The sequence below is a fragment of the Xiphophorus hellerii genome, chromosome 17, assembly GCF_003331165.1.
Source record: "Xiphophorus hellerii strain 12219 chromosome 17, Xiphophorus_hellerii-4.1, whole genome shotgun sequence".
NCBI classification, from domain to species: Eukaryota; Metazoa; Chordata; class Actinopteri; order Cyprinodontiformes; family Poeciliidae; genus Xiphophorus; species Xiphophorus hellerii.
In genome coordinates, this window is record NC_045688.1 from 6,857,968 (window position 1) to 6,869,917 (window position 11,950).

The 11,950-nt window shown below is 37.9% G+C and overlaps 2 protein-coding genes across 3 annotated transcripts in view; both read left to right on the forward strand.

The window, feature by feature from the left end:
- The first annotated feature begins 302 nt into the window (after window positions 1–302).
- tcp11l2 (t-complex 11, testis-specific-like 2) lies at window positions 303–6,932 on the forward strand. Its single transcript, XM_032589845.1, has 10 exons — window positions 303–435; window positions 2,488–2,644; window positions 2,898–3,027; window positions 3,254–3,374; window positions 3,487–3,710; window positions 3,797–3,933; window positions 4,033–4,220; window positions 4,373–4,554; window positions 4,664–4,836; window positions 5,465–6,932. Exons 2-10 carry the CDS (start codon window positions 2,500–2,502, stop codon window positions 5,728–5,730), a joined length of 1,566 nt encoding a protein of 521 aa, XP_032445736.1. The 5' UTR covers window positions 303–435; window positions 2,488–2,499; the 3' UTR covers window positions 5,731–6,932.
- Window positions 6,933–7,997: 1,065 nt separating this feature from the next.
- apaf1 (apoptotic peptidase activating factor 1) overlaps window positions 7,998–11,950 on the forward strand; it is a 37,587-nt gene continuing 33,634 nt past the window's right edge. Inside the window, exons 1-6 of one of the 2 annotated variants that reach the window (XM_032589632.1) lie at window positions 7,998–8,159; window positions 10,065–10,237; window positions 10,328–10,517; window positions 10,620–10,820; window positions 10,920–11,109; window positions 11,766–11,878. In XM_032589632.1, coding sequence (XP_032445523.1) covers window positions 10,094–10,237; window positions 10,328–10,517; window positions 10,620–10,820; window positions 10,920–11,109; window positions 11,766–11,878 — 838 coding nt within the window. In that variant the 5' untranslated portion in view covers window positions 7,998–8,159; window positions 10,065–10,093. The remainder of the gene's footprint in view (window positions 8,160–10,064; window positions 10,238–10,327; window positions 10,518–10,619; window positions 10,821–10,919; window positions 11,110–11,765; window positions 11,879–11,950) is intronic. The other variant, XM_032589633.1, reaches the window with a different exon arrangement.

Consider the following 11,950-nt stretch of genomic DNA (forward strand, 5'->3'; position numbering starts at 1 on the left):
TAACCTGTGACGAAAGAAATAGATTTAAAAAGAATTATAAATGTACTGATACCTTTAGTGTCAAATTTGAAGAAGTCCACAGACTACATTATATGCTACAACGACCTGCCGTATAACCTTGGTTGTAAGGCAGACTGGGTCATACCATTTGATTAACTTCGATACCTTGTAGAATATTAGACTTTTTCAACGGTCTTCTGTGTCTCCTAATTATTAATATATATTTTTACAACCAATTAAAAGCTAAATGTGTGACTTAAAATAAAAAATAAAAACAATTTCCATACTAGCATGCTTAGCTCCAGGACAGCCGTTTTGTGTGTGAGATGGTTTGAACCGTTTGTCCTCAGAGCTTGGGACCTTTAAATACCAAATACAGTAGAACTCGACGGTGCTGAGACAGTGTCAGTCTTCTTTTCTAGAGACTTCTGTAAGGTAAATGTCTATCATTATGAAACGTGCTCGATAATTTGCGATTACATCCGATTAAATCGCTTTTCTCGACGACGTTGACTTTTAACACCGAGTGTCGCTTTGGTTTAGAGCGGAAATAAAGTGCACATTTCGAGTTAAAGTCGAACCTGTCGACGCTAACAATATAATCAAACTTTGGCCGTTGCACTAACTAAACCATGCTTCACTACAAGGCGTGTAGTTTGATGTAAACAAGATTGTTGAGTTTGACAAGTCGCTTCGCGTTAATCTTGCCGACTTGAACGGAATGTCTTCAGTCTGTGCACAATCTGAATATCATGAATTAAAATCGAATAGACTGTCACAAATGTACACAAGGTTCTTGTTTTGGTCAGGAGGATCACGTGTACTCATTTCTTACGCGTGTATGGATGTTGTTTTTTTTTTATCCATGTGGAAAACTATGCAACCAAAGGTTTTCCATGGCAGGATGAGTGACAGGGCAGCAGCAGCCAATTGCAGACGTTTCTGTGTAGTTAGCCCAGCCTTCCGTTCCCAAGGCTTTGTTTACATTGTACTGCGCTAATGTTTAGAGCTAAGGTTGATTTCTTCTAATTTTTTTTTTTTTTAAATCGAGGGCTGAAACTGCCGGAATTATGTTTATTTTAAGCTAAATCAAAACAAGTAGGGAATAAAATGTATAGTTTAGTAAACAACACGACCTTTTAATATTTAAAATATGCCTTTTGTAAATTATTTCAGTAATTCATGTATGTAACAGTCCGTTATTGCAGAAAATCATTAATTTATTTTCGGCTGTCAGCTTTAGCCATCAGTCAGTAGGCGGGGCTTACACTTTAAGGCACAAAGTGATTGGTCTGCAGACCAGTGGCTGTTCATGTTAACCAATCAAATGGCGACTTCCATAATAATTATACTTTCGACTATTAAATACTATGATTTATGATTTTTAACAAATAAAGAATTTAATGATAAATAGTTATACACTTCTTTGTGTTTTTAATTAATTCTGAATATATATTTAGATCTATAGATGTTTAATATTTGTTTAATGCACTAATTATAGTCTGAGTAATCACATATTAATCTGTATTTAGAAACATTCTTTAAAATGTAGTTTATATTTTTATGTTTTTCTACATATTTTTTTCTATATGTTTACCCCATTTGTTAGTTTTTTTGTCCAAATGTGTCAGTTGTTATAAATAACAATGTGCACTTAGTGAGCATTTTCTGTTTTTTTTAAATACACCTCTTCATAAAAAAATACTAATAATTTAGCCTTTTTATGAAGTTTAGTATTGTTATGATCTAATATCTTGCATGAGCTCAGACTGCTTACATAAAAAAACAGCAGATGACACCTAATCCCTAATTCTCTCCACTCAATCCCATTAGATTATCTTTAAAAACATGTGTTGCTTTATTGGACCCAGCTGTCAATTTTAGCTGATGATCATTTGCAGAAATTAGTCTTGCACCCCGGCCCCCTCCCTCCTTCCATCCTCACCCCTTGAGCTATCTTTAAACTGCAAGAGCGGAGCTTGTAGTCAGTTTTGGGTGCAGATAACTGAGGCCAGGAAGAGAAGCAGCCCTGCCTTTACAGTCCTGCATGTCTTTGCTAATATTAAAATAATAATTCTTCCTCTTTCAAGTGATAATATTTGCAAGCTCAGAACAGCTGGTGTACGATCAGGTGTAATGCGATCGCTTCAGTTGGGTCGTTTTGTCAACTTTTTCTTGTCCTAAAAGTATTATCTCATTCCTCATTCATTGTCACAGTTTAATAAGGCGTTCTGTTGGAACACTGCAACTGATATACAGTATATCTCTGTAGCCATGGTAACTAGCCTGCCAGCTGTTGTGTAGCTGGTGTTTTTGTTGCAGTCGTAGCCTTGACAACGAAAACTATCGCCCCCCCCCTCCGACTGCAGCACACGTATCACTTCCTTCCAGTTGAAAATAATCTGTCGCTGCCTGTTGTTCTGTCCCATTAAGAAAAGAGTTTGTAGTTGTGCTGAGACAAAATGTGTTTTGTTTTCTCCTTTGCAGCTGGAAGCCAGGATGCCTCTAAATAATGAGCAACCCACTTCCACTTCCAGAAGTGAGGACCAAGGAAGTGACGCGGAGTCGTCGCTGGCCAGCGACCTGGACTGCTCCCGGGACAGCTTCAACAGCGACAGCTCCAGCAAACACTGCACGCCCTCGTGTAAGTTAACTATCTGAGGTTTCGATACTTATTTGCAAATGCATCACTGTTTCCTTTGTTTCCCCCTCAATTCATTTCTTGTACTTCTCTTTGTTTTGTCCACAAAGTTGAAAGTTTGTGTTGAAAATTCGATTTTACGAGAGATGCGTTTGCTAATGTTGTTTTCTTTTTGCAATAGTAGTTGTTTCAGCGGCTGACCTTTTCCTGATTGTTGTTACGCAGCTTTAATAATCCTGTGTTTTCATTCCGGCAGCGAGTCCGCCCAGAATACTTCCTCGAGACGAAGTCATGGAGGCCGGGCGAGACCTTTTCAATCTCAAACTCGTACATGAGATTGTCGTTGGAGACGTTCGCGCAGAACTGAGTCAAGGACCAGAGAACAGGTGCTTTACCCACTGAGTCCACCTGTTTCTGGCAAGAACTGATCAAAAGAGGAAACTATGTTTTTTCTTTAGTAGTGAAGAAGACATGAGCAGAAACAGGTGGTCAGGGATTGTTTTGATAAAAATCTCCCCGTTGTGTAGGAAGGTGTACTTCATCATAGGGTGTACTTAGTATTTCATTTGTATCCACAGCATTATGTAAGGTAAATTGTTTATTTCTTTACAGTTTATGGAACATAGTAAGACAGAATCTCTACAAGGCCTTTTGGGACAAACTGGAGACTGAGCTGAACGAAGACCCACCTGAATATCAGCACGCCATTAAACTAGTAGAGGACATCAGAGAGGTTGGTGCAAAACTGGACGTTAACGGTTAAATGAAAAAAAACAACAAAAAAACACAACATTTGGTCAGCATAAAATAACACTTGAACTGAATGTTTTGTCGTCTCCGGACAGATCTTGCTGTTGTTCCTCAACCCGGGTGCCAATCGGATGCGGACCCAGATCATGGAGGTGCTGGACATGGACCTCATTCGTCAGCAGGCTGAAAACGACGCCTTGGACATCCAGGGACTCGCATCGTACATCATTTCCACCATGGGGAAGCTGTGTGCGCCAGTGAGGGACGAAGAGATCCGGAAGCTACGAGAAAGCACAGATAACATAGTTACACTACTGAAGTAAGTAAAACCCTCTGCCTTTATGTGTTTTAATGAGATACATTGTGACCAATTAATTTCAGTTTGCTTCTCCTCGTGCTCATAAGGGAGATATTCCGAGTTCTGGACCTGATGAAATTAGATAACGTCAACAGTACAATTGAAATCCTGAGGCCTCTTCTGCAGAGGAACGGAGTTGAGTACCAGAGGCAACTTTTTCAGAGCATCCTGGACGATCTACCCAGTGAGTTAAAAAAAGCAGAAAAATATAGAATTGATCATTTTGAACTTTGTAAAACAAACGCATCACAAAGTTGTAACCAAAACATGGCTTGTTTTCCAGCTGCTTTAAACCGCACCACAGCCTGGATCCAGTCGGCACTGGAGGAGCTGCTGCTGGCCAGCTTCCCTCCAGAAAAACCTGACAATGCCGGGAAAGGTCAGCCGCCACTTCCTGGTCCCGTCCAAATCCTGAATGCTGCGTGCCTGCGCTTTCTCACATGGGACTTTTCTAAGACACTGGTCCCTGAGGTAATCTATTCCCTGATATATCTGATTATTTTATTTAGTTCTGCCTAATATCATACAGAAAATATTAGACACAAATTTAAATTTAAATCCAAAAATGTATCTAAAAATGAAATGTTTGGGGGGTTTTATGTTTCAATCTTTTTTTTTTTTAGACTTGGGTGATGGACGAATACCGTCTAGAGGAGATTCAGCAGCAGCTCCGGCAGTGGGAGACAGTGAATGAAGTGCTGCTTATTGTGCACAGCAAAATTGGGGGGCCGATCCAGGGGGCCTCCTCGCTCTCCGACCGCCTGAAAAGGATGATCAGTGTTCTGTTGGAGGGCATGCACAAACCGTCAGTTCATCCTCATTTATTTCACCACATTCAAACATCAAGGTTTGAATGTGGACACTAATGATCGTTTTCTTTTACGAAGAGGATTAAATGTGTGCTCTATTTGCAGGGACTTTAACCTGGAAGAAACACTAGAGGGCGTCGGTGCTCAGGTTTGCAGTGAGCTCAACAAGTCTCTGACTGAGAGAAGCTGCCCTGCGCTGACCCCAGATCAGCAGGCGACCCTCACAGGACAGATCTGCAGCATCAGCCAGAAGGAGAACCCCATTCGCACTCTTGTTGGTACGGAAAGTGACAACAGGAAGTTGTTTTTGTGCCTTTTTTAGTCGGAAGAAAAAGAGTTTTTAGGGAAAAAAAAGTGTTTTGTGTCAAATATGTATGAATTTATGGAATTTGATTTAAGAATTTTTCAAATCTGGTAAATTAAGGTCAAACTTCTTCTATTTCTGGACTTTTTTCCTTAATCCATTCTCTATAGCATGAGCTTTTTAAGAGATATTTTACTTATTTGGAACCACACATCTTTTACTCTTTTAGAAAAAAGAAGACTTGCACGTTTTGATATATATATCTATTAGACGTTTGCCAACATACTGTTTCAATTTCCAGGTTTTAAAAAGAAACCTAATACTTTTGCAGAGGACGGATAGATTTTCTAATATGCTTATTTGTGGAAAATTATGTTAGTAAAAAGCACATTTTCCAATCTTAAACCAAAAATAAATCTACCAAACATGTTTTTTAGTAATTTTAGTGTTTTGTTGTGGAAAGTCTGTGCAACAACTCCATGAAAGGTTAAAATCTTAATTTTTAAAAACATATCTGTGTTTGAAAACATTAGTTGTTCTTAATGTTTATCTGGAGTGATTGCAGATTTGAAGGTCCGTTTGTTGTCATGTCCTTTCTGCAGAGGATCGTGTGCAGCAGTACTTCATGTTGCTCCTGTCTGACCCCAAAAACCAGACCAAACTTGAAGAGGTATCAGCCAGCCTGACTGCCATCAAGCCCGAGCTGGTAGCCATTGGAAAAACATTCATCTCTCTGATCAACTACAACAGGGCCGTCTATGGACCTTTCTATATGGACATCATCAGGAAGCTGCTGTTTGGCAGCAGCCCACCAACCCCAGTCCCTCATCAGCAACAAGCACCAAACTGTCATGTCTCTCATGAATAACCGGGAGTTTTTTTGTTTATCTGCCAGGTATAGAGAAATATGGGAATGTGAGATGAGAAGACCTTAGACCAACTGTCTAAGGAACAGGAACTAAAAGGAAATCTTAAATATGAGATCAAAAATGGACAAATGGGTAAATGTTCTTCCTGCACCTGGATTGTCTCCGTTTGTGATATTTATCACAAGATTCTTGCAGTAAAACATTTGTCCACCTCAACTCTGACCTGCCTTTCAGAACCCGAACTCAGTGTTACAGTACTCCGTTTTCTCAGTTATCCTGACATCCTAGTTCATTTCTTTCAAGTCTCCCTTTACGCTCAGTCCTGTAAATAAGACCGTAAAGGCAACAGCTTAGTATCTGCAACATATAAAAAGTTATAAAGCAATACAGATGTGCATTTTCAGAAATGTAGCAGAGAAGTTTTACAGATTCCTTCCATATACATGATGTTTATTGCTATATAAATACAAAAAAAAAGCATATTTGAGTGAATTCTGGTAAAATTGTACTGTATAGAGTAAGTGCCACATTCAATGCTCAGATTTATCTGTCAGAACTTGGATTTCTTTGTTACTTTGGAACCAAGTATGAGTTTGTGTTACTTTGCATTAGCAGCTTGGTGTTGGAGTTTTTTATTGTTGGCCACAGGTTATGTTTTTACCAGTGGAGTGATTGTATATAGTTTTGTTCTTTTTTTTCTGTACACTTAAAATGCAAACTTCTGTGTGTTTTTCAGTATTTGTTAAATTTGTTTGTTTGAACAAGTTGAGGAAAAAGGTGCTGAACTTGCAAGAGATTTTGATGTTGAAACATTTCCAGCAGACCTTAAAATGCACAAAGAAGAGCAGTTTACAGGAACATGTGGGAAATTGATTTTCTCTGTTACCATAATTATTATAATAAAACTTGAATTGTTGAATCTATGAAACCAAGTGAAACAATTCATTTAAAGTATTGCAAAAAATCAAATGTAAGGTGGAAAACAGCTTTTATACATCCAACAAATTTATTCTTTATGTTTCAATGAAACAAATACTGAGACACAGTGACTAAGATGATATTTGGAGGAGCCAAGATAAGATGATCAATCTAAAAACACTGTACCAAATATCAAACATGACAGGGGCAGCATCATTCTGTGGGTCTGTTTTTCTGCCACTTTCATAAAGTGGATGGAATAATAAAGGATGATGCTTTTATATTCTTTAATATTACCTCATCAAAGTTCCCAAATTGTGATTTAAAACACTCATAACCTTTGCATAAAGCTTACCAATGTCAAGCTTGAAGAAGCATTCTTACCTGAAACCTAGTAGAAATATGTGCACAATGTTTTTTTTTATAAAGGTTCGAGTTTACCTCCAATCTATTTTTCCTTGCACATTTCATTTTGTTTCTCTGTATGTTCACTTTATCTTAATGTTTTTTATTTGTTTATATCACAGTTTAAACGGTTTACCTCGAATCAACATGTATTGTGTTCTTTAAGAGGACAATGATCTCACACACACCTCTAAAGTGGTTTTGATATTACTAAATTACATAAGCAACAAGCTCTTAGAGAGCCATGAACTCTGATACTGACATTTTTTTTTTTTACCCCTCCAGGGGGTCTTTCGTGGGCTCTAATGTCTCTTATATGACAGTAGGCTGACTGGAAGACATGCGGCAAATATCGTCGGGTCCGGGAATCGAACCCGCGACGGCCGCGTCGAGGACTCAAGGCCTGTTTAATATGCCAGTTACGTTTATATTGAAATAAACCTATGCTGTCATCTGTACGCGTTACCAGGCAAAACCAGTTACCTTCAGGTGTAGTATGTTTCGTACAGCTGACAAGGCACCTTACAGTCTTGAACTGACTGGTTTCCTGTTATTTTTATGACACCTAATTTGAATAAAGTGGTAACATGAAAGTCAAATAAACAGCACAAAATTATAACCACACTACTTCCAAAACAAAAATCGAAATGTATATATTTTACGTATTTGTTATAGAAGTCAAATGTAACAGTGTCCCACACAATAAAACAATACACGACACTGCTGTACTTTATTCTAATAAAATCATATTTAGGTATAACTGCGTGTTACCAACTTGAAACATGTTTAAGAAAATGAGCTAAATGACAATTTACGACAGTTATGAAATTACTTGAACGCAGCATCAGTTTGCCCAGTTACAGATTCGTTAGTTCGTGAGTTCATTGCTCACGTGGCATAAATATCGTCATGTGATTGGTTGTCTCTAAACGAAGTAGTTGTTATTGTTGTCTGTCCCGGAAGCTTGAATCTCATATTGGGCGTGTGTTATGTGGAAAGAGAAATAAATATAAATTTTGTGGCTTGAGGATATCTTGAAAACGCGACATAACTTTGAGGACTATCTTTCAACAGATAGCTTAATATTTATTCACAGAAGATAGTAGTGAGTACTTGTTTTCTGCTACTTTCTTTGTTTCTGTTTACCTCGGAATGTGTGAACTTGTCGAGACATATCTTTAAATGGTCAAAGTGTATCAGATATGCTGTGGCAACACTGGCGTCATACTTAAACTGTGGGTTTTGTTTATTATATTTAGTCTGATAGTTCAGTTTCTCATTAACCATTTGAATTTAAGGACTTTTAAGAATAAGTTTTAAATGCTACAAGTTAGTCTTCCTAAAAACGTAACGCCGTTTAAAAACGCCGGATATATTTTTTTATCTGACGGTATTTATCGATACCTTCTCCTTCCTCTTTGTCTTCCGGTGTATTTGTCTCATCCTGTGTGAGTTGAAACTTTGTCCACATCATTTTCTGTCCGTCTCACTGTTATACTATTTTTTACCATTGATTTCTCTGACAGTAATTTCTATTTTAATTAACTTATACTTTAATTGTTTAATTGTGACAATTTTCACAATTGAAACCTGGTCACACAGTTTCTTATTTGTAAGTCTGAAAAACATTTAGAAATTAGTCTATTTCATGAATTCGGTTTATAAATAGAAGCCGAAGTATGATATAGAATTGTAACACACAGTCATGTAGTTCATGCGAATGTAAAATTCAGATTCCCAGAATTTAAATATTTTTGCAATAATAATTAAAACCAAAAAAAAAAATTAATGCACCAATCATATCCATGCATGTTACATTATTTGCACTCAATATCTGGTTGCTGCAACTTTTGTAATAATTATTGCATCAGTTGAGTGTTGCAATACATGTGATCTGTGCAATCCTATTTCTGCTAATAGCAGCGACCTTTTCTGACCTTCTTTCTGAGCTGGGTGTCAACTGCTGGCAAATCAGCAGACTTCTGCATTATTGTGTAGGCCATGAAATTTAAAACAAAAACCATTCTTATTAATCTTGTGCGCAATTTCACCGATTGTTTCCTAACTGTTATAATTTTCCCCCAAAGTTTATTTATGTTTTAAAGTGCATTTAAAGCATAAATAAACTAAACTAAATAAAAGTAAAGGCAGTAGAATAATTGACGTATTTAGCAGCGTAACACTAGCTTACAACCAAAACTGGGTTAGAACAAACCCAATTGCTCAGACATTCCATACGTGGAAGAGATCGAGTAAAAGTAAACATAATCTAGTAAAGGGCAGAAACGGATAAATCAAATAATAAATATAGCGCCTAAAGGTATGTATTGCTCTCTCCCTCCACCCACACACACGGTAACAAGAATGAACAAAATTTTGCAACTTATTAGCACAAATTTTTAATTTTTATTGCATTTACATGAGCGAAGAAGTTGGCTGCAGGTTTTTTTTGTTGTTGTTTTTGGGGGTTTTTTGCTGAGGAAGTGGTTTTAATTCCAAAATAGAATTGAAGTAATTATATGCTTTTATTATACAAGCCATATGACAAATTATTTAGAGCAGCATTAGTTGCATGTGGTAGTTTAAATCATTCCTTAAACCTGTTCAGCTTAAAAAGGTGCAGCAAAGTTTGTGTTTGTAAACAAAAGAAGGTGAGCATTTTGTATAATCATACAAAATTATTTACAAAAATATACTTATTGACAGAGGAAAAGTCATGTTTTGGTGAGAACTGACAGCTGAGTTAGTGAGAACCTTTCCTTACAAAATTATAAGGGGGGAGAATAATTAATATTTCCAGCAATTTGAACAAATGAATATTTAATTAACTCTATACATCTTTAAGTTAACCAAAGGTTTGGTCAACTTTTGGTGCGAGACAAACTATAATTATGTGGGATAGATTCTGCTGAGTGTAATTAAGTAGAGTGCAGAATTTATGTTGCTCTTGGTCCGTTTTCTCATCCCTGTTTTTGAATATTAATACATTTTTTTCTGGGGGTCTTTTTAGCATCTGAATGGTCTGTGATCTCAGCACTGATGGCGCTGCAGGAGCGGACCCGGAGAAGTCTGCTGCGCTTGCGCCACCAACTGGAGCAGGACATCAAGCCGCAGGACCTCATGGACCACATGATCAGCGACGGTGTGATCACTGTGGATGAGGAGGAGAAGGTCCGGATTAAGGTGAGCCAAGTCAAGCGACGTTGAAAGGCAACCAAACTTCTTCTGCCCCAACCCTCCATTTGTTTCAGTGTTTGTGATTTCTTTCTGCAGCCCACCAGAAAAGACCAAGCTGCAGCACTGATCGAGCTGCTGCTGAGGAAAGATGATCGCTCCTTCATTTCTTTCTATAATGCACTGGTTAAAGAAACGTACTACGATCTGGCCAAACCGCTGTATCAAGACTTACCAGGTGTCTCCTTCAATGGACGAAAGGGCTCCTTTGACAGCTCCGAAACTTCCGGTGAGAAGTGAGAAATTGTGGAGTGGCTGAGTTTCACCCTAATGTTTTCCGCATTCTAAATCCGGATACTTTATATAAACTCTTTTCTGTTTGCCTCAACAGTTCAAATTATGCTGAGTGAAGGTGGCGTCCCACAGAGGCCTGTGGTGTTTGTAAGCAGACCAGAGCTGCTGAATCAGGTCAGGATGAAACTTGATTTGCTTCAGAAAGATGCCGGCGGCTGGGTTACGGTGTTCGGCATGGCCGGGTCAGGAAAGTCTGTGCTCGCTGCCGAGGCTGTCAGAGACCAGAGACTCATCGAAGGTGGAAAACTAAATAACTCAAAGAAAACATGAACTCTAGGTTTTGGTAAATAGGGGTTATTGTTCCTTTTTCTCACCTCTTCCCATCTCCTGCCCACAGAGTGTTTCCCCGATGGGATTCATTGGCTGTCCATCGGTCAGCTGGACAAATCAGACCTGCTGGTGAAGATTCAGTCATTGTGTTTTCGCCTGGAGCAGAACCTGGATTCCCAATCGCAACAGCGGCCGCCCACCTCTCTGGATGAAGCAAAGGAGCGCCTGCGCTTCCTGATTCTGCGCAGGTTTCCCAGGTAAGCCGGATGTTCCTCTGAATCGAGTGATCATCTCTGTTAGATAAATATTATTATTTATTTCCTTATTTTAAAAAATATGTTTTAAACTAGCAGTCATTTCATACCTTATCAAACAGTAGTGGCATAACCAAGTGTAATATAAAGATCTGATTCTGTTTTATTTTCTGTCCCTTAAAGAAACGTTCAAACCTTTTGTATTTTATTTTTTCATATTTTTGACATGTTACAACCCCTAACTATGGTTTTTTACTCTGATTTTTTTACTGGGGTTCTTTGTGAGTTACCAGAATAGTAAATTATTTTTGAATTGTGTGGAAAACAATATCAAATTTTTTTTTTTTCTCAAAAATCAGAAAACACCTGGCTTGCATTAAAATTCACCCCATTTACTGTGATACCCCAAAATAAAATCCAGTGCAGCCAATTTTTTTAAGAAGCCTATTTATGCTGTTTTGATATTATGTCTCCTTTTCCTTAAAACTGCACAAGTATGCACTACTTTGTGTTGGCCGTGTTGAAATTACAATAAAATACATTGAATGTGACTAAATGTTATGAATTCTTTGCAAGGTTCTGTAGTTCTGGAATGAAAAGTAAATTACAGTTTTGTTCATGTTCATATCTTTAACTATCTTTTTTGTTCTTGGTTTTAGATCTCTATTAATCCTCGATGACATCTGGGATAGCTCGGTGCTCAAAGTGTTTGATATTCACTGTCGAATTCTTCTGACCACCAGAAACAGAAGCCTCACTGATTCTGTTAGCGGTATGTCGTCTGCTCTGAATGCATGTCATTTTCTTTGTCACAGTAAGAAAAAAAAAACAGCAGCTCTACAAA